This window comes from Pleurodeles waltl, chromosome 3_1, assembly GCF_031143425.1.
Source record: "Pleurodeles waltl isolate 20211129_DDA chromosome 3_1, aPleWal1.hap1.20221129, whole genome shotgun sequence".
Lineage (NCBI taxonomy): Eukaryota > Metazoa > Chordata > Amphibia > Caudata > Salamandridae > Pleurodeles > Pleurodeles waltl.
Window position 1 is genome coordinate 924752210 of NC_090440.1, and position 20812 is coordinate 924773021.

Here is a 20812-nt window from a genome sequence, read left to right on the forward strand (position 1 = left end):
AGTTGAGGAAACAGCATATCCCTTTGTTGTCTGCCAGCGAGAAAATTAAATACATTAGGATGGCTTTCAATTGCTATAAAGATTCAGAGTAACGTGTCTGGCTGACTTCTCAATCTGCCAAAGGGAGAGCACGTTTTGCAAAGTGCAAAAAAAATAAAAAATAAAATACAAAAAACCAGCAGCGATACATTGAGATAAACAAAATACAAGTGGCTATGACATTGCCAGGCCTCAGACTAAGAAGGCCATTACTTTGGTGTGAAGAGATCTGGAAAATTACTTTGGAACTACAAGAAATAAATGTGATCACCAACTTAAGAATACCTTGGTGGTAATTGTGAATGTAGAGAGGCAAAACAAGAATAAAATCAAGCCTCCGAACAATTTTCCCCACCACATTTTCTTTCAGGCACCAGGCAGCCACAATGCTCAACTAGCAGAAGCGACCTTGAGGTAAACTGCCACTTCTGTTTTGTGCGCTCCATCAGCAGATGGGGGACATTTTTGTCCTCTGTCCTCCACAAGCAGAGGGCAACTTTTGTTCAATTCTGGCCGCCATCCCTTCAGGGTAGCAGAGGCATTGAAAACCAAAGCATGAAAAGATCACCTGGACCAAGAAAAATCCTTAGCACACTTTTGATAATTTGCAGCTTAACACTTAGGGTTTGTGCCAAATTGGCTCTATCAGCAACTGCTGCTAAATGGATCCTGGCCCAACAAAGCAAAGCTGGAGGCACACAGAGCAGAAGACTGTGTTGGCTTCCTGCATGCGCAGTGGATGAGACAGATTTCAAAATAAGCATAATTCCCTATGACAGATGAGTTTTGCGAAGCCATGGATGCGTCTTTCCACAAAGATGTGTCGGACACAATGGGACCCTTGGAGCAGAAACTCCTAGAGATAGCAAAACGATGGCAAAATCCCCTCCCTCTGAGGGAAGGCCATTTTGGACCACTGCCCCCCTACCTCCTGAGCAGCCTACCTAGATGACTTATGGGGTTGGAATCCTGCAACAAGGACTCATACATGTTAGATCGGGAGGATCTATTATACCCTCGCTCCTCGTAGTGGGCCCCAGTGGAAAAGGTAAAATACATATGTGGTTGGCAGACTTAGGAAACCCCTAGACAAAAGTCTTCAGCCTTCTGCGGGTGGAATACCCCTGTATGTTGCTGAAAGATAAAGTGGCACTGACAACCGTTATTTACCCAAAGATAAGGGATCAACAGCTTGTGGTGGTCATAAGAAGATAAGCTTTTAGATCACACCGGACCACTCGACATGACTGAAGACTCCAAGGCATCGGGACCCTGATATCTCCAGAGGTCCTTTCAAGTTGGGCCGAGAGGGCAATAACTTTCCTCTGAAAAACCAACTGCACCATCTCTATTGACAGGCACAGGTCTCTCCTCATCACGATACACCCGAAGCTAGGGGATTTGGAGACCCCAGGGGCAGGCCCGGTAGTGCAGGGTGAGCTCTTTGGAAACCCCTTCATAAAATAATTCAGTAAGTTCGTGTCCACCTTCAATTCACTGATAAAAAAAAGCCCAATCCTCTATCAAACACATTTCTACCCCACACGGTTTCCCTTCAGGGTTTCCACATGGAATTCTATGGTTCCCCTTTTCCAACCCGCTCCACCCCTGCTCTTCTCTGAAGCTGAGTCCGCTCTCACAGACTTAGAGATACCAGAATTGAACGCCAAAGAAGCTATCACTCCTTCGATGGTATTCCACCTGGACGTCCTCAGCAATCTGTTTCTGGTGAAAAAGCACAATGGGATTCAACGTTCCATAATAAACCTACAGGAATTCAATGAGTGACTGGTGTACCGCCACTTCAAAATGGAGGGGAACCACCTCCTTCAGGACACCCAAAGACTGGCTGGTGCATTTGGACCGCAAGGATGCCTAACAGATGATATCGATCTACCAGCCATATCCTCTGTTCCTCCAATTCTAATTGCCATCCCACACTTTTAAGTTCAGAACACTCCCTTTTGGTTTATCCTCCACACAATGGTGCTTTACTAAGGCTTTGAAGTCAGTAGTGGAGCATTATAGGCCCGAGGCATCCACATTATCATCTAGCTCGACAACATACTCCTCATGGTTCAACGCCCCCGAACATTGTCAACCACCTGCGCCGTATGGTTGAAGTTCTTCAGTCCCTAGGGTTTATATTCAACAGGAAGAAGTCCCTCTTGACCCTGTCTCAGACCCTAACATTCTTGGGTTTTGTGGTAAACTCAGTCAAGTCTATATTGAGTCTTCCCTCCAGGAACATATCCAACATTCGTCACGAGATTCACAGAACCCTGGCCAGAGCAACTACATCACTCAGATAACTTACAGGAATAGTTGGGCTCCTGTCCTCAACCGTATAAGCCATATTCCCAGGGCTCCTACATTACCGTGCTCTCCAGGGTCTGAAGGCCTTTCATCTCAGCAGAGGGCTCACATACTCACAAAGGGTTCCCCTCTAGCAGGCAGCAAAAGATGAACTCAACTGGTCACTCTGTCATATGGAGGGCTGGAATGAGTGCACTATTTTCGGTTCCCAACCAGTCCTGATAACAGAATTAGATGCCAGCATTACTGGTGGGTGAGCAAGATGTGAGGATTTCACCACCAGCAGCAACCGGTTCACGTCAGAACAGTCCTTACACATCAATTGCCTCGAGTTGCCTGCAGACTCCTTTGTAGTAAAATGTTGGACCGATGACGAAGCAAGAGTCTCTTGAAGATGGACAACGTAGCGGCAGTCAGGTATATCAACCACTTGGGAAACAAGATCCAAAGCCCTCTCAGACCTATTCCAGACCTTCTGGACATACTGATTCCAGAATCACATCTGTGAGAGCAGAACATCTTCCGGGCTAAGCCAACTAGCTGGCAGACTGGCAGTTTCGCAATCTGAGGCACGCAAGTCTCTGGAAACTAGACCTAAAAGTTTTACAGGCCTTGTTGATCAAGTGGGCCCTGCTCACAGTAGAACTCTTTGCATCCTGTCTGGATTATTAACTTCCCCGGTATTACAGCTTGAGGCTCAACACTCACGCAGTAGGGACAGATGCTTTTCTGCACAACTGGGCATCGGAAGTGGGGTATGCGTTTCCTCCCTTCTCCATGATCATAAGGCTGGTGGCTCAGTGTCCTTAATAGAATTGATACTTTTGTTACAATAGTTAGGAAATGTTTCATTATTACCAAATAAAAAATGTTTGAGTTCCCCAAACTTAATTTCACCCAAAATCCGAAATATCTGCCTGCTTGTAACTTATTATTTTCCTTTCAACTTCCATGCAGATGAAAACAGTGCAGAAGTTATTAGAAACTTAAAAGTGTATTGCCCACCTCCCTTACCATTACTCCCTCTTAATGGATTAGCATAAAACCACTTTTTCTAAACTTATACCAAAATTTGAGCACAATTGTCACGCAACACCAAAGTTATTTTCAAATAATACTTTTTGCCCCATATGGATCTGCACCAATTTAAAACTACCAAAAATAACCTCAACAAGAGTCTGCCAGATTCATTAATTTCCCACATACGCTAACGTTTTAACTGAATGTTTTAAGTATAACAATAAATGTGTCTTCATTTCAAATGTCATGACAAACGGCTTAAACCTATCAAGCTCATCCAACACCATTTTTAATTGTTAGTATTTCAAAAACTACGGAACAGACAAAACCACAAAAAGGCCACTGAGCATAACGGGCAAAAAGCCTGCCCCCACCCCCTCCCCCTCCCCTCCCTTCCCCCCCCCCCCACCCCACAAGTGGAAGCAGTATTAGCAGCAGTTCACCTGAGTAAATGAACAATAAAACAAAATGCAATCCAGCTGGGTCACAGGGTGACTTATGTGTAGGCTGTCTTGTTTTCAGTTTTTATTTTTGTGGATATCAGTGGTGTCTTCTTAATGTTTTCCAACACTTTTGTACTCCTTGCATACCGTGTTTACTAAGCTAACAATATTATATTATATTATATTATATTGAGCCGAACTGCTCAATATAGTCAGTGTTTACAAAACATATTTGTTTGCAGTGATTGTCATAAAAGAACATATTTAATTCAAAGAAGTAATGAAGAGTATGTAGTGTCTTTCCATTACCAGTATGTCAAGAGGACTTATGTTGGACTGTTTTAGGCATGGAAAGTCTGTGTATTGCACTCCAATTTACACACGCATCTTTTTACCCTCTCAGATGTTTCATTAACCCTCACACTCATTGTCAGGACTCTGTATGGTATTTACAGGACTAGTGGACAAACGTAGGGGTGCTATATTCAAAGGGTTCAATAAACAAATTCCTGGACATAGTTGGGGTCATTCATCTACACCTTACTGAATATTATGGTATTGTAGGGGTGGTCAACCCGGTCAACAGCATATTGCCTAGTGAAAGCTTTAATTTTTTTTTATTTTTTTTAGTTATGTCAGATTACTTTGTAAGCAATGTGTTCTAAAGCACCTGAAACCGAATGCTTTCAGCATGCACACCACTGCTTTTCTGCACTCTGTCAGACTATATTAAGGTGGTGCTGTTTTGTGGACATCCATAGCTGCTAAGTATTCCCATGGCAAATTTCTCACTTTAAGTCAGTCCTGACCTTTTAACAGACATCACATTTTATTCTGTGTTTTGAAATATTGCTGTTAACATTGTAACCATGAGCTTGAAACCCCTGGCAGTAAATTGCAGTGGGGTAAAAAGCTAGAATCAGCTGAAGGTACCATACATAACAATGGGATACCTTGCAGCTATGGATGTTGGTAATCAGACAAGATGGAGGTCCTCATTCTCGGACCCACCCCATCAGCCTGGGACGACTCTTGGTGGCCCACATCACTAGGCACAGCCCCGGAACCCACGGACCACGCACGCAACCTGGGGGTCATCCTCGACTCCACTCTCTCCATGACCAGGCAAGTCAACGCCGTCTCCGCGTCCTGCTTCAACACCCTCCGTATGCTCCACAGGATCTTCAAATGGATCCCCCTCGACACGAGAAAAACCGTTACCCAGGCCCTCATCACCAACAGACTCGACTACAGGAACGCCCTCTACTCAGGAACTACAAACAAGCTCCTGAGACGACTCCAACGCATCCAGAATGCCTCGGCCCGACTCATCCTCGATGTCCCCCGCCGCAGCCACATCACACTCCACCTGAGAGGCCTGCACTGGCTCCCCGTCAACAAAAGGATCACCTTCAAGCTCCTGATCCACGCACACAAAGCACTGCACAACACCGGACCCACCTACCTCAACAACCGACTCAGCTTCCACACCCCAGCCCGAAGCCTCCGCTCAGCCAACCTCGCCCTCGCCACAGTCCCCCGCATCCGAAAAACCACTGCCGGCGGCAGATCCTTCTCCTACCTCGCCGCCAAGACCTGGAACACTCTCCCCACCATCCTACGACAGACCCAGGACCTGCTGGCCTTCAGAAGACTCAAGATCTGGCTCTTCGACCAGTAGCACCCCGCCTCCCCAGCACCTTGAGACCCTTGCGGGTATGTAGCGCGCTTTACAAATGCAGTGATTGATTGATTGATTACTTGACAGTCTTGTGTCATGTGTTTCACCAGTATCCTCTTGTGTATGGTGACAGCACCCTTTTCACAGGTACCTGCCAGTACACCTTGTTTTTAATGTTGAAAACTGGGAGCATTTGACATGTGACTTGCTATCAATACGGATCAGTTAGAAAAGGAGGCAGTTGATAAAGGGTTTTTACCAATTCTATGTTTGTGGATAAATGTGATTGGCCAAGATTCTTATGAGCCAACCATTTCACCAATCAGTGAAACACTATCAAAAGTTACATTATTATTTTATTATTGCCAGATTGTCTACAGTCCTTAAAATATTTACATCAGACATAAAACAAGCTTCTAACTCCTGCACCTTTAATGCAAGCACACAATACTGGAGGAAAAGAAGAAACAACTTTTGAGTAGCATCCCGAAACAACAAAACTCAAGCAGAACAATCCTGGATCACTCCTTCCTTCGGTTACCTTGTATAACAATGTTACACTGTGCTTGCCCCTTCAAAAAGAAATATAAATGGCTCCTTCTCTCACTTTGTCAGTGGCGTTTTTATCAGTTATTAAAGGTTTTAGCCTAAAACAGTACAGCATAGGTATACACCGGGAAGCAGTCATGTTGCTGAGCGCCGAACCAGATGTCCATACAAAGTGAATACAACCAGCAGAAATAATAATGCAACTCAGCCAACAAGAAGTTATCAGGGTATCCTGTGCACAATGAAAACATTAATTAGAGAAGCTGTAAATAGGCATTTGCAATCTGATGGGTAGCTGTACAGACTAATGGCACATGGCATGCAATGGAGAACAGCAGTAGTTAGTATCTCACCACTGCCTACAAGCCATACCCATTACACCATGAGTGAATTACTAAGATGAGCTGCAGCAAATAAACTGGATAAGAGGCATTGTTCTGGTGTGCTATCATCAATAAGCGGTAACTCTTGCTGTCTGAGCAATTGTAACATATGATTAAGCCTGAATAAATGATTTCCCCCACCCCCCCAAACCTAATTAACTTATTTAATAAATACTTAGGGTGATCACCAAAGCTGGCTGAAACCTGAGTGATCCCAGTGCTAAGGACATTCAAAATGAAGTCAGAGTAAATTATTCGAACAAAAGGAAAGCTGATGAAGACCAAATAAGGTTCTGCAAAACAGATTAGGTAACAGCCCCTGAGTCATACCCACTATTAACTTATCTGTATCACTAAATGAACAATAATGACAGGCCCTTGATTAGTAATTGGGCAGAGGACCGTAGATGACCCCATAATAGCAACGCACAATCACAACCATAAACAAATTGAAGCTCTAATGTTAATGCACACCAGTCTGCCAACTGAAAGTACTAAACCTTGGATCTGAAAGTACTGATGTGGCGCTCTAGGGGAAATAGAGGAGCGAAGAGCCCTGGACTCGCGAGATCTCGGACATTAACTCCTGCAGACAAGCTAGGAAAAAAAACAAGTAGAAACAGAAGCCACTTGTCAGGGCCTGGGACTCAAAACTGATAACGGTCCCTGTAGACACTATCTCCAATGAACCCACAATACATTGTGAAACACAACAAGGCTGACTACATGTCCACCTAGGCACTTTGCTCTGGGCACTGAGACCTTTGCCGACAATATGTGCAGGAAAATAGTGAAAGGTGATCCACATGTGATATCAACATATGCAGATCTTAAGATGTTAAGATTTTTTAATAATGTACAAGACGACTTGAAGGCCACAACTAAATACCTGGTGGAGTTTCGGAAGCTATAAGAGCTTCAAGTTATTTGGTCAGAACAACTGTGCATTTCCAAAGTCCCAGAACAAACAACTACAACCGGAATCCATGATTTCCCGGTATATTAGATGGAAACCTTATATATTCCTCTCCTAGGAGATTGTATTCATCCTAGCACAGATGACCTGCTGGGGGGGAATGAATCTAGATGGGGGCAATACACAAATTAAAAGAGTAATATGGAATTTTGGGAAATCCTGAAAATGTTGGTTATGGGCACTATTGCACTAATAAAAAGGTAGGACTTCCCAGATTACAAAATTATTTTAGTACTTTACCTATCTGAATTCTGAAACCCTGGTTTAGAGAATTGGAGAAGATCCTAGCAGACTTTTTGTGGGTGTATTGCTGACACAGCTGTCTTGAAACAATCTATGTCAGAGGGGGGATTGGAGTTTCTGGAAATGGAGTTGTATTACCTAGAAGCCCAGGCCCAATGGACTGCCAGGTGGTTGAAGGGAGTTTCCCCAGAGGTTGGGACAGCCGGAACTATCCAGGGGCGAATCATGCTAATAATGCATGCCATGCTGGCAACATTACTGGGAATAGATAGATTATGTGAACAACTGTTTCGGTATATGGTTGACACAGCCTACAAAGTGAGTTGGTGCTTTTCCTTGTTCTCACAGGAATGCAGCTCAATGTCAACAAACCACCCAACCTGTATCGGATGAGCTTTTAACTTGGCTTGTCATGCCAACACTTAAAATTGGTTGCGGACCCAGGCTGTCAGTTGTTTAAAATCACCCAGGTGTACCAACGAAGGGATACCTTGTTGGTCTGCCTGCTGTGACTTCAGGTGCACTAATCTACTAATTAACGTTTTGCTAGCTATGGAAGGGAAGAGGGCTGCCCACAGCGCCCTCCTGTATATGCTGACAAAGGTTGTCAAGTACATCAGAACCTCTTACAAACATAGCCTCTAATCCCTATGCAATGGTAGGCAACAGTTTGGCACGTATCACTTTCATTAGCGGTTTAAGAGAGGGACCTAAAAGTTTTTTAGAGAGCTTTAAGAATGCATGTAATAAGGAGGCTGCCTTTGATTTTATGAACTCCCTATGGGGAAGGAAGGTACATCAGTTGTCCACAATCACTCCAAGGTACTTCTATTACATGGCAGCTTTAATTTCAAGGCAATTCAAGTGCTACTTACCTAGCTTTTTCATCTTTCCTCCCATAATCATTTTTCTTGTTTTTTCAAGATTAATAGAAAGCGTATTGCGTTTTGTGTAAACATGCAAGGTGTCTAAAAGCTGTTGGAACCCCACTCGGGTTTTGGATACTAGAAGGGAGCCATCAGCATAGAAGATACAGCTGATAGCTTTCCCTCTAAACTTTGAGTGTGAGGGTTCACATCACCTAGATTGGTCAAAGGATTGGCCATAAAGATGTTCAAAAGCAGGCAAGCCAATACGCAGCCTTGTTTTCAACCTGTCAAGGTGTCTATTTTACAAGTAAGGGATCTGCTGTCCCCAATTTTAAGTTGTAGCCAAGTGTTGTAATGTCTTTTTCGCAAGAAGGGCAGTATATTTCTGGCTGCTAGCTTCTGCTGAATGCTGCTTTGAAATCTAAAATGTGCAAGTATACCACTGATTTTATGTTAATTGCTTTATCAGTCACCATGGCCAAAGCCAGAAGGTTTGCAGTGGACCCAATCTTTTCTCTAAACCCAGTTTGGTGAGAGACGACAATAGATATTCATTTGCCCAGGCCTCAAGCTTCCCAGGCAGGAGACTTGCATGGAATGTAACATGATTATCAGGTAGATACATTTGTCAATAATTCCCTGGATTTGTGTTTTTTCCACATTTATAGATCAGGTGGATTATTGCGCCTCTCCAGGAGTCTGGGATCTGTTTAAGAATGCAGCAATTTAATAATGGGGTTAAGAGGTGGCCCAGTATTCTGGATTCGCTTTAAAGAGTTGTTATGGAAGGCCATTTGGGCCCAGAGTCTCACCTCTCCTAGCGAGTAAGGTGTGTTGATTTGGAATTGGAATTTCTAAGACCAGCATCTGTTGCAACATAGAGATTCCTACATCCTCTTTGGTCTCTACTTTAGGTTTTCGTTGCACAGTTGCATTGGCATATTGGGTCTCAATGACAGAATTGTTCCATTGCTGTACATATATATTTGCATTTTCTGGCACAGGACTTCCTGGGTCACTTATTTACAGTCTCCCAACCTTTTTTTGCTTTGCAGGGATGAATGACAGCCACGCAGAAACTATCATGTTCATTTAGCCTAAAGGCCCATCATTCCTATTTGAAGGCTTTCAACAGGCCTACGATTGTTTGCCTTAAACTATCTTCAAGCGGATTGCGTCTGAGAATGCAGATGCTTGGAGAGCTTCTTTTGGATGGGTCTTATTGGTGGGGGAAGCATCCTGTTTTGCATCATGGTCTGAGCTCTCTGTGTATTTCAGTGGCACTCTTCAATCAAGTTACTGATTCCCTCTGACCATGATTTGACTAGATCCAGTTTATTTTTGTCTAGGGATACCATTATTGGGCAACAACACTCTAAGCCCCTGTCTACGATTCCTTTCCAGTTTAATCTCTCTAGGCTGGTTAATGGAGGTACCTCTTCAGTGTTATAGCTTTTCACCAACAGCAGGTTCTGATCAATTTCTGTATGAATCTTCAATGTGTCCAATATCTAAACAGTGGATGACTCATGAAGGTATAGTCTAGAGCAGAGTGAGAATTCAGGAGATGTATGTAGGAGCCAGGGGCTGGTCCTCTTGCTATTCCATTTACTAGTCTGAGACCAGCATATATACACATGCCCATTGTATGCTCTTCAAAAGGGTCACAATTATTTGTTAGAAGCGTCATTTGAGGAGGGAATGTTCAAAGATTGTCATGCAATAGCACCAAGTCATCTTCAGAGCTGTTGGAGAAAAGGTCTGAACTGAAAGCAACATCTTAGGATCATGCATGTCCCAACATACTTTTGACCTAGATCTGTTAATATTGTTTCTAAATCCAGAATGATTTCACAATTTACGGCTATGATCCAAGACTCTTTTATGGCGCTTTCTTCCATTTCAACTGCCAAATCAGAAGAAATGTACATCACTAGGCCGCCTTTGGGTCTGCTCTTTGACTTTGTTTTTAAGATCGCAATTTGAAACTCCAGACACCCAATCTGTGGTACTGATGTTGTACTCCACTTTTCCTGTAGTGTGATCACATTAAATGGTTTCCAATATGGAATCACTTCAGCATCAACCATGTTACTGAAGCCTCTTACGTTCCACAAACAGACCTTCAGTCCTTTGGTGAGATTTGCTGGATGCTTGACAGGTAGTCAGTTTTCTGTTTGAGTAACTAACGCTGCTGACAACCATGACCAATGTGAGTCCTTGTGGAATTGTTTATGTGTCTTGAGTTGCTTCCCTAGTGAATCTTGCTGGCTTGAGTTTTAGGGTGATTATTGTTGCCCTTTGCATTTTTAAGTACTGAAAACGTTGCATACAGGCAGCTTCCATTCAAACTTGCTGGCTTTAGTGCATCAGAGAGCATTACCGAGTAGGCTTTATTGGGAAATCTTGTTAATTTTATACCCTAGTTCGTGAAGGATTCTTTTTCCGGCCACATCTGGTAGCCTGTTCAGCCGTAGACCGTTATTAGAGTTGGTTCATTTAGGTGGGAGAAATGCAATAGATTGTCTGACTGCACTAGTTAGATCTGCCAAAGATGGATGGCTTAATTATGTTTCCCCTATTAAGAATGTCATGCAGGCCTCTTGAAGCATTCTGGATAAAGTAGAATCTTGTTTCTCTGACGGGTGCCAATGTCTGGGGTTGGGGCTTAAGTGGTACTTAAAATTGAATTAATCTTTGCACTGGGTGCATGGGGTTATGTGGAGACTGATTCTTCTTTGCTGACTTCCTGTTTTCTTCCCAGAACCTAAATTTCAGTTCCTCAGGCCGGGGAGGGCCATTAGACAATGGGGTTTGTACAAGATTTTACCAATGTACCCTTTCTGGGGGTTGGCCCCCACAGCTCAGTTATTCTGCAGAGATGGGTTTTCTGCAGAAACATCTTGTTCTTCTTTTACCTCAGAGGGCTTCAGGCCTCCCAAAAAGAGATGGTAGCCATTGCTGGTTGGTAATGTATCATCATTTTTTTGTTTCCTGTAATTGTGCTGGTTATTACCTCAGGCTTTGAAGATGTATTTACTATTGCTGTTTCTTGCCGCCCATTTGGCTAGGAAACATCCCAAGATTTACTTGGCCTAGGTGTGCTGGGAATGTTACTTAACTGTGAATTTGCTTTGGATTGGTCCTCTGTCTTTTGTATTGTACTGCACTAGTTTAATTGATTTTGTGGGAAAAAGGTAAAGGAAAATCACTGTGCGATCAGGAGAGTGATTCAGCCACAGGGGGGGTGAGAGCGAACTGCATTCGTGGGAACCACTTTTTTTCCATCGCCAGAATACATTTTTTGTGGTCCATGGTCTGCAGCACTTGGTTGCCTAATTTTTTTTCTTTTCCTTGCTTTTTGCAGTCTTTTACATTCTCATTTGGAAACAGACTTTCTTTGAAGAACAAGTGCTACTTCCTGGTTTGATTGCTCTCCTCGAACAGGCTGCACTGCAAATCATCTTTGGGGCTCACCACTTTGTCTATGGATTCTGATTTTTCCAAGGGAAAGCTAACTGGAAAGTTAACTGTATTTGTGTTCTTTCACTGATCCCCAATGAACACAAGAAATGGCGGTTTATGTATTTCAGCTATGCATGTGACAAGGGGCTTTGACACTGATTTCAAACCTCTATGATTCAGTTATTTGTATTACCTTTAAACTATTGAGGGTGCTGGGTACCTTGGTATGTTCTGCCGACTTGGTTGCTGTATAACAGGATACCTAGTGGTGGCACATGGGAGTCAACGAGGAGGACGTGTGGTGTTCACTTCCGGACTCAACGTTGAAGCAGTTCGTGGGGGCACAGGCATGCGTCAAGATCTGATTCCATTTTGTAGTATATTTGTAGACTGCATTTTAAATTTGATGATTGAAGATAAGGCTTCCACTAGGGTTGATAGTTTATTGAGTATTGGTGAATAAGCACACCTACCAACCTCTAGGAGCTTGTTGGACTTTGGCGGAGATAATCTCCTCAACCTGCACAATAAGGGATTCGAGCTTCGCATCAATTCCAAACACAAACACTGACAGGGTATTAAGCAAGTCTATTTGAACTTCTAGTTTCTCAGAATAAAATTTTAACAATTGTACAACAGTAAGCAATGTTGTCAGCAGCACCGGCCAGCAGTCACCTGTCGTACAAGTTGATGGTTTTGAGAAGCGATTATTCGCACTTCCTATATATGGGTGGGGGGATTCCTGTCTGCAGGAGATACGTCAGGAGAATCAGCATTGCAACAGGCCCTATCTGAAACTTTGTGGTCCTCCAGAGCCTGGGCCCTGATAAGGGCTCTCTGGGGTGATTTACTGCACAGACATTTGAGACTTTAATGTTATTGGCCCCCTACCTGTGTTCATATTGGTTCTTTTTCCCACCTCTGAGCTTATGTGCTCTATTCCTGTTGTGTTATCGGAGAGGGTAGCTGATACAAATTTGGAAAAGCGGAGAGTTGTTGGAACCCACACGCTGCCTGCGATGTTTCATTTTAAATGGTGTTTTTTTTTAACCACACTGGGTAGGACTGCAGGTTTAGGCTGCTTTTTGTTTGGACAAATACAGTTCCCTAGACATTTTCTCTTTTCTTATGAGGTGACACTTTGTGCTTACGTATTTGGTGCTTTGGGTGTTGTGAAGCCTTTATCGGGGTTTCAAAGTGACCAAGTCCTAGGGTTTATTCATGTTCTCAGTCTCCAGCGAAAGTAGGAGACATGGGCAGCTATCCCTTGTGGATTGGCTGACATTCTCTTTTGTGGAAATCCTGCATAGAACTGTGAGGAGCCCTACTAATGTTCACTGCTGCTTACAGCCCTTTACAGGTTTGCCACTGAATCCGTCAACAGTGGACAACCTATACAATGGCCAGTCACCAGGCGCTTCTGTACGAGTCAACAAGAGCTCTCTAGAGGGCCTCTGGCACTTGTCTTGTAAATAACCTCACCCTACCAACTGCCTCCAGCCTCAATGAATCTACTGCAGTGGTGTCAGGTTATTTAGAGACAGGGTGATCAAGGTAAGCAGCAGGAGGAAAAGGATTTGCAGATAGCACTAGTTTTCTATAAAAGTAAAGTGGCAAGTAGCTAGGTGAGGAGATGAGTGAGGAGAGGGAATGCGCTACTGTGCACAGGGGCAGCAGGGATATGGCAGAAATATGGTGGGCAATTTGATTCAATATTGATAATTAGCAGTTTTGCAGACTCGCTAGTCTTCTCTAATAAGCAGAGAGTAGTTAGGTATAGGAAAAGGGAACATACACTAGTGAGCAACCACAGCAGCGCGAAAGCTCCACAGGTGAGCAAAAGCTGCACCGTCCTAAAATCGTCCATCTCAGCGCTAGGCGAGGTGACCTGGAGCCTATTGTGCTTACCACCACAGCCCCTGCACCAAGCTGGATGATCCTCCGATCTTCACTTGTCTTGATTCCAAGGCCCGCTAGGTAACTCCAGTGTCTCGACCCCAATGGGGGTTCACACCAGAGACTGTTCGATGCCTGCTCGTCACCAGCAGCAGCCGTTGCGAGCCTCACCTCATGCCATGTATGCTAGAATCATGGAGCAATATGGAAAATTTGCTTCCACTAGTATTCTGACAGCATCTGCATTGTAATATCGGGAATTATGTTTAAAAAAAAAAAAAAAAAAAACACCACAACACACACTGCTGTATGTGCCTTCGATACTCCTAGTGCGTTTGGTACATTGGATTTGACCCAATGGACAGACGTAGCTTTATTAAAAGACCTCTAAGTCTCTAATGGCCAAAAACTGGTTTCCCACCCTCACAGTTCTTAACCTGTTCATCACTGACTAAGGCAACTAGCAACCTCTGGATAAACAACGCACATTAAGTCTTTCACAGCATGGGCTGGGTGCAAAAAAGTCAGATTAGACACATGGTTCCAAGATCAGATATGATAAAATCAGATCAGGGAGGCATTATAACTCAAATGGGAGATTGAAGTGGGTATAGAAGAAAACAAGTTACTTAACTGTAACTACAGTTATCCAGTATTGGTATCTTTCATAAATTCAAATGCTTGAATCATCCCCGAAGTGGGAGTCCCACGGTATCCTAAAAAGCAGTAAGTGAACTTTTACCGTAGGCTATAATGCTAGCAAACAAACAGATAGCCTATCCATGTCCTTTTAAAAAAAACTAAAAAAAACTTGACTTATGACCAATCAGGTGACAGCACCCGCTAGAATATCCCCCAAAGAGGCTCGTTCCCTCAGATTTTCTAGCATTAGAGTGAGGAGTATGTAATGGAAAGGAAATGTAAGCCTGAAAGGGAAGGAGAGTGGGTTGCATGTTTATTTATGAAAGATACCAATACTGGATAACTGTAGTTGCAGGTAAGTAACTTGTTTTCTTATCCAGTATTGGATCTTCCATAACTTCACATGCTTGAAATCATACCCCAATACTGTTGCAAGTATTGGAGGTACGGTTCCATGCACTCTAGGGGATCCTTAGAGGACCCCCAGCATTGCTATCACCAGCCTTACAGGTTTTTCTGGGCGGCCCAAGCTGCTGCCACCCCTCAGACAGGTTTCTGCCCTCCTGCTGCTTGATCTGATCAAGCCCAAGAAGGCAGAACAAAGGATTTCCTTTGGGAGAGAGAGGTTAACACCTCTCCCTTTGTAAATAGGTGTGACTGGTAGCCTCCCCAAGCCACTGGTATGCTTTGAAGGGAACATTTGATGCCCTCTGTGCATAAACCAGTCCACACCAGTTCAGGGACCCGCAGTCCCTGCTCTGGTGCGGAACTGGACAGTGGAAAGGGGAGTGACCCCTCCCTGTCCATCACCTCCACAGGGGTGGTGCTCAGAGCTCCTCCATAGGGTCCCTGGGTTCTGCCATCTTGTTTCCTAGGTTGGCAGGGAACTCTGAGTGGCCAGGCCAGGCAGGTGACCAAACCTCCTTTCAGGGCTATTTAGGGTCTCTCTCTTGGATTCAGCTTGCAAGTAAGCCCTTTCCCTCCCACGCAGGACAGAACCCCTGTGACCCACGTCTCTTGTGGCTGCCAAGGCTTGTTTGCATCTCCTCCAAGGGATCTTCAGGTGACATGCAGCTCCAGTCCCCAGCACTCCTCCCCGTCCTGTGGGTGCTGCCTCCGCTCCTTTGGGTCCTCTATGACTCCCCCCTCCTGGGCATTGCTGGTCCCTGGCAGCACCACTTTTCCACTAGCCACGAGTTTGCCTTTGCCAAAGCTTGTTGGTGGAATTCCTGCACCAACACCTGTCTGCAATCTTCACTCCAGCGTGCGACATCTGCATCCATCAGGAATTCTTCTTCTCCAGCTCCAGTGCTGACCTGCTGACCTGCTCCCCCCCCCTCCTCCTACTCCTCCTCCTCCTCCTCTTGTTCCTCCTCTTGTTCCTCCTCTTGTTCCGCCTCTTGTTCCACCGCCGCCTCCTCCTCTTGTTCCACCGCCTCCTCCTCCTCTTCTTCCACCTCCTCTTCTTCCTCCTCCTCTTCCACCTCCTCCTCCTCTTCTTCCACCTCCTCCTCCTCTTCTTCCACCTCCTCCTCCTCTTCTTCCACCTCCGCCTCCTCTTCTTCCACCTCCGCCTCCTCCTCCTCTTCTTCCACCTCCGCCTCCTCCTCCTCTTCTTCCACCTCCGCCTCCTCCTCCTCTTCTTCCACCTCCGCCTCCTCCTCCTCTTCTTCCACCTCCGCCTCCTCCTCCTCTTCTTCTTCCACCTCCGCCTCCTCCTCCTCTTCTTCCACCTCCGCCTCCTCCTCCTCTTCTTCCACCTCCGCCTCCTCCTCCTCTTCTTCCTCCTCCTCCTCCTCCTCCTCCTCCTCCTCCTCTTCCACCTCCTCCTCCTCCTCTTCTTCCACCTCCTCCTCCTCCTCCTCCTCTTCTTCTTCCACCTCCGCCTCCTCTTCTTCTTCTTCTTCCACCTCCGCCTCCTCCTCCTCTTCTTCTTCTTCCACCTCCGCCTCCTCCTCCTCTTCTTCCGCCTCCTCCTCCTCTTCCGCCTCCTCCTCCTCTTCCGCCTCCTCCTCCTCCTCCTCTTCCGCCTCCTCCTCCTCCTCCTCTTCCGCCTCCTCCTCCTCCTCCTCTTCCGCCTCCTCCTCCTCCTCCTCTTCCGCCTCCTCCTCCTCCTCCTCTTCCGCCTCCTCCTCCTCCTCCTCTTCCGCCTCCTCCTCCTCCTCCTCTTCCGCCTCCTCCTCCTCCTCCTCTTCCGCTCCTCCTCCTCCTCCTCTTCCGCTCCTCCTCTCTTCTTCCGCTCCTCCTCTCTTCTTCCGCCTCCTCCTCTCTTCTTCCGCCTCCTCCTCTCTTCTTCCGCCTCCTCCTCTCTTCTTCCGCCTCCTCCTCTCTTCTTCCGCCTCCTCCTCTTCCTCTTCCGCCTCCTCCTCTTCCTCTTCCGCCTCCTCCTCTTCCTCTTCCGCCTCCTCCTCTTCCTCTTCCGCCTCCTCCTCTTCCTCTTCCGCCTCCTCCTCTTCCTCTTCCGCCTCCTCCTCTTCCTCTTCCGCCTCCGCCTCCTCCGCTTCTTCCGCCTCCGCCTCCTCCTCTTGTTCCGCCTCCTCCTCCTCTTGTTCCGTCTCCTCCTCCTCTTGTTCCGTCTCCTCCTCCTCTTGTTCCGTCTCCTCCTCCTCTTGTTCCGTCTCCTCCTCCTCTTGTTCCGTCTCCTCCTCCTCTTGTTCCGTCTCCTCCTCCTCTTGTTCCGTCTCCTCCTCCTCTTGTTCCGTCTCCTCCTCCTCTTGTTCCGCCTCTTCCCGCCCCTCCTCCCTCCTCTTGCCCCTCCTCCCTCTTGCCCCTCCTCCAGTCCCTCCTTCCTCCTCCAGTCTTCTTCTCCAGGAATCCACCACTGGTTTCTTGTAGTCTTATCTGGGTGTCTTCTTTTCTTCTTTTCCATCCTTTAGGGTAGTTTGGGGAAATTCCAGTGATTTACTCCTGCTTTCCTGGGTGCTGGGGGGTACTGTGTTACTTACCTCTGTGGGTTTCTAGTACTCACAGCCCCCCTCTACACATTCCACTTACCTAGGTGGGGGTCCTGAGTTCACATTCCATTTTTTTTAAGCATATTGTGTGGGCTCCCCCTAGGGTCACTACTGCTTATTGCTATTTTCACGGTTTTCTAACATTTTCTGTGCCTATTGCTGATTACTAGTGTATATATTTAGTGTGTTTACTTTCCTCCTAAGGGAGTATTGCCTTTTTAGTAATTTTGGTATCGAGTCACTAAAATAAAGTACCTTTATTTTTGTAACACTGTGTGGGTTCTTTCATGTGCATAAGTGCTGTGTGACTACAGCGATTTCGCATAAGCTTTGCATTTCTCCTAGATAAGCACTGGCCCCTCATCCACAGATACCCCTAGAGAGACTGGCTTCCAAATACTGCCTACACTTCACTAAGAGGGGATATCTGGACCTGGTATAAGGTAGAAGTACCTTAGGTATCCACCAAACAACAGGCCAGCTTCCTAAAGTCTTCAACTCTTTGCTAAATTGGAAAAGCATAATGAGGGCTGTAATTGATACGGGAATGTTGTTCAAGATAATGGGAGGGTAGAAAGAAAAGGAACGTTGTCCTTTTTTACACTTTTTAGTGTATTGTCTAAAGGTGTTCTGGCTGCAGGTGTGCTGAGAACCACCAGAGATAATGAACTTGTCTGTAAGATAAGCAGGGGTCCTGGTTATGATGGCTTTGCAAAAGATGCAACTAGTTTTGAATATGGTGCAGGCTGATAAGTGGAGCTAATAGAGCTGCATCACGGTGGGGATGATGGAACAATATTTCTTCAGGCTCTGGACAAGACATGCCATGGCCACGTAGGATTCCTTTAAGGTGTACCAGTGTGGAGAGTGGTGGGCAATAGATAAGGGAACATCCACCATCCAGATGTAAGTATAAGGGCTTTAGCAGCAGTACTGAAGGTGCGTTCTGGAAGTAACAGTTTGACTTTCTTTAGGAGAGAGAGCCGGTACCCCACTGTCTTTTTTGGCAGTGTATTTTTTGAGAAAGAGGTTGGTGTCTCAGGTGTTTTAAAGTGATTTAGCAAGAGAAGGTTGGGGTGGAAACCATGGCGGTCCATGTCACATAGCCACGCTTGTAATGTATCATGTTTGTTGTTCTTGGCAAACTGAAATTCTGTCTTGGTTGGGCTGAGCTTCAGGTAGGCGCTGGATCTCAGATCTGGATGATGTGCAAGAAGTGTTTGAGGTGTTGGACATCTGGAGCAGAATAGGCTTTCAAGTAGAGTAGTGTATTGTATTGTTGGCATATTCAGAAGCCTTGTTGCTGTTATCTGTGAATAGAACAGCAAGCTGATCCATGCAAAGGTTTAAGATGACAGGAGACAGAAAGGAACCCTGGAGGAGTCAACATGTGATAAGTATCTTTTGTAACCTGGACGGACCCATGTGAACAAACCTGTGCAGGCTGGAAAGATGTGAGGAGATGTGAAAGCTTTCAACTTTCAATTGCCACTGAAGACGCAAGAGAGTTTACAATTGGAAATCCAACTTGCCAGCAAAGACCGGGACAAGTATCGAGTGAAAGATAATTGAGAGACCAATAAAAAAAAAAGTGCACAGGCATCTCAACCTTCACACACTTTCCAACCCTACTCCTCCCCACCGTAAGTGCCTCAAGGTATTACCCTCTGTTGTCATTCTATCTGGACCCCTCTTTTGCTCTGTTTGACCAACTCTAGTCATCTAGCCAACCAACCCAAACGTGCAAGTCATCCAAACCTGTGCACTCTTTAGTGCCGCCTTTATGTTGTCTTTTTAAGTATTATCCCCAGCTTACATTTAAACATACTGGTTTGAGAAACCATCATGTGTTTCATAGCAGCCACTTACCCAATCCAGTAACTACCATCGCTCCTAGATCAGCAACATAATTTCCTTTCCGAAACGTAGCAACTCTTCCTCCAACACGATCCTAGGTTTTAGATTAAAAGGAAAAATGTTCATAGTAATTGCCACTTTGATTAATTGTAAATAAACACAAGATGAAATGAAAATATGCTATCTGGTGTCTTGCTTTCTTAAAACACATTTCAATATACATTGTATAAATTATGGTCTATAAAGAAATGCAAGTATGAATTAAAGTGAATGGATACAATATAAAATAACAACAGTAACATACTGTGCTGAAACATGGAACGGAATAGATAGAACAGCACATTTTAATCAAAGAAGTAGTTTTAGAAAAAAAAACGCAACATCTGGGCAAATCTGTTAGGATGCTGGTGTCTACAAAGGAAGCTACGGTGCTAAAAGCACAGGGCAGTTTGAGAGGTTTAAGGGCTGTAGATGTATTTCCATTGAGTTTTTAGTGATTAGTAGGACATTTAATACGCAGTGTCTGTGGATGAAGTGAAGGTAGTGTAATTATTTTGTAGCAGTTGGGCATAACAATAGGTTAGTTCAGTACTGTGCAAAAAGAGTTCAGGTGGGGAAGTCACTCTGCGCTGATTCAAAGGTATCACAAAATGAACGAATAATGCTGCTCTGTGATAATTTAACATTAAATATCAGGCCGAGGGGCCATAAGGTTCAAAAACTTAAATGAAGTTTACAATGATTTGTGTAGACATTCTAGGAATATAGGGATAGATAGCTAAAGACTTCTTCGCATGAGGACTGTGCTTTAAAATGATGAATTCAGCTGACGTAACATCCCATTTATGTTAGTGTAAAAGGTGAGGTGGAATTTACAGTAACATTATGGTACAAGAACCCATTTGCTCCTAGTAATTTGTGAAAAAAACATTCACGTACACAAAAATTAAGAGTAAACAATCACGTTAAAAACCAAATCGACAATAGCTTGTATGAGTTAAGTAAATGGACATGAATTAAAAAATAGAAAAGGTATAAATAAGCAGCTAAATATGTTTATGAAGCTTATGTATGCCATCAAGTGGTACGCTGAAGATGGGATTGAAGGAAAGTTTTTAAGGGGTGGACAGAATTTTAAGTCCTGGGATCAAGACCCTGGACATGCACCATGAAACCCACAGGGCCCAATTCATAAATCTCGTCTCCCTCTGAGTCAATCTGATACCAGTCATAATGTGAAAGCATTACTGAGATTGAAAAGGTGTACAAATGTATAGCTTCCCAAAGGTCAAAATCAAAACCTGTTTGATCTGGCAAAAATAATGTTATCGTTATTGACATGTTTCTAAGTTAATACGACAGAACAATGAACTGAACTTATATTTGAAGACAAGTTTTTATTTTTTATAAGAAACCATCAGTGATATTACAGTTAATGCTAAGTCATTTTCAGAAGATTCCATTAGACAGAAAACACAG

The 20812-nt window shown here is 44.7% G+C and overlaps 2 protein-coding genes across 4 annotated transcripts in view; both read right to left on the bottom strand.

Annotated features, from left to right (window-relative positions):
- Nucleotides 1-20812, bottom strand: part of KDM1A (lysine demethylase 1A) — a 590627-nt gene that overhangs the window by 338526 nt on the left and 231289 nt on the right. For all 3 annotated transcript variants that reach the window (XM_069223917.1, XM_069223918.1, XM_069223916.1), the window contains exon 7: nt 19346-19427. In XM_069223917.1, coding sequence (XP_069080018.1) covers nt 19346-19427 — 82 coding nt within the window. The remainder of the gene's footprint in view (nt 1-19345; nt 19428-20812) is intronic.
- Nucleotides 249-16594, bottom strand: LOC138285930 (uncharacterized; the record flags this gene model as incomplete). The annotated part of the gene is made up of 2 exons (XM_069226459.1): nt 249-287; nt 16370-16594. Coding segments are annotated over 2 exons (264 nt in total), but the record flags the coding sequence as incomplete, so codon positions are not given.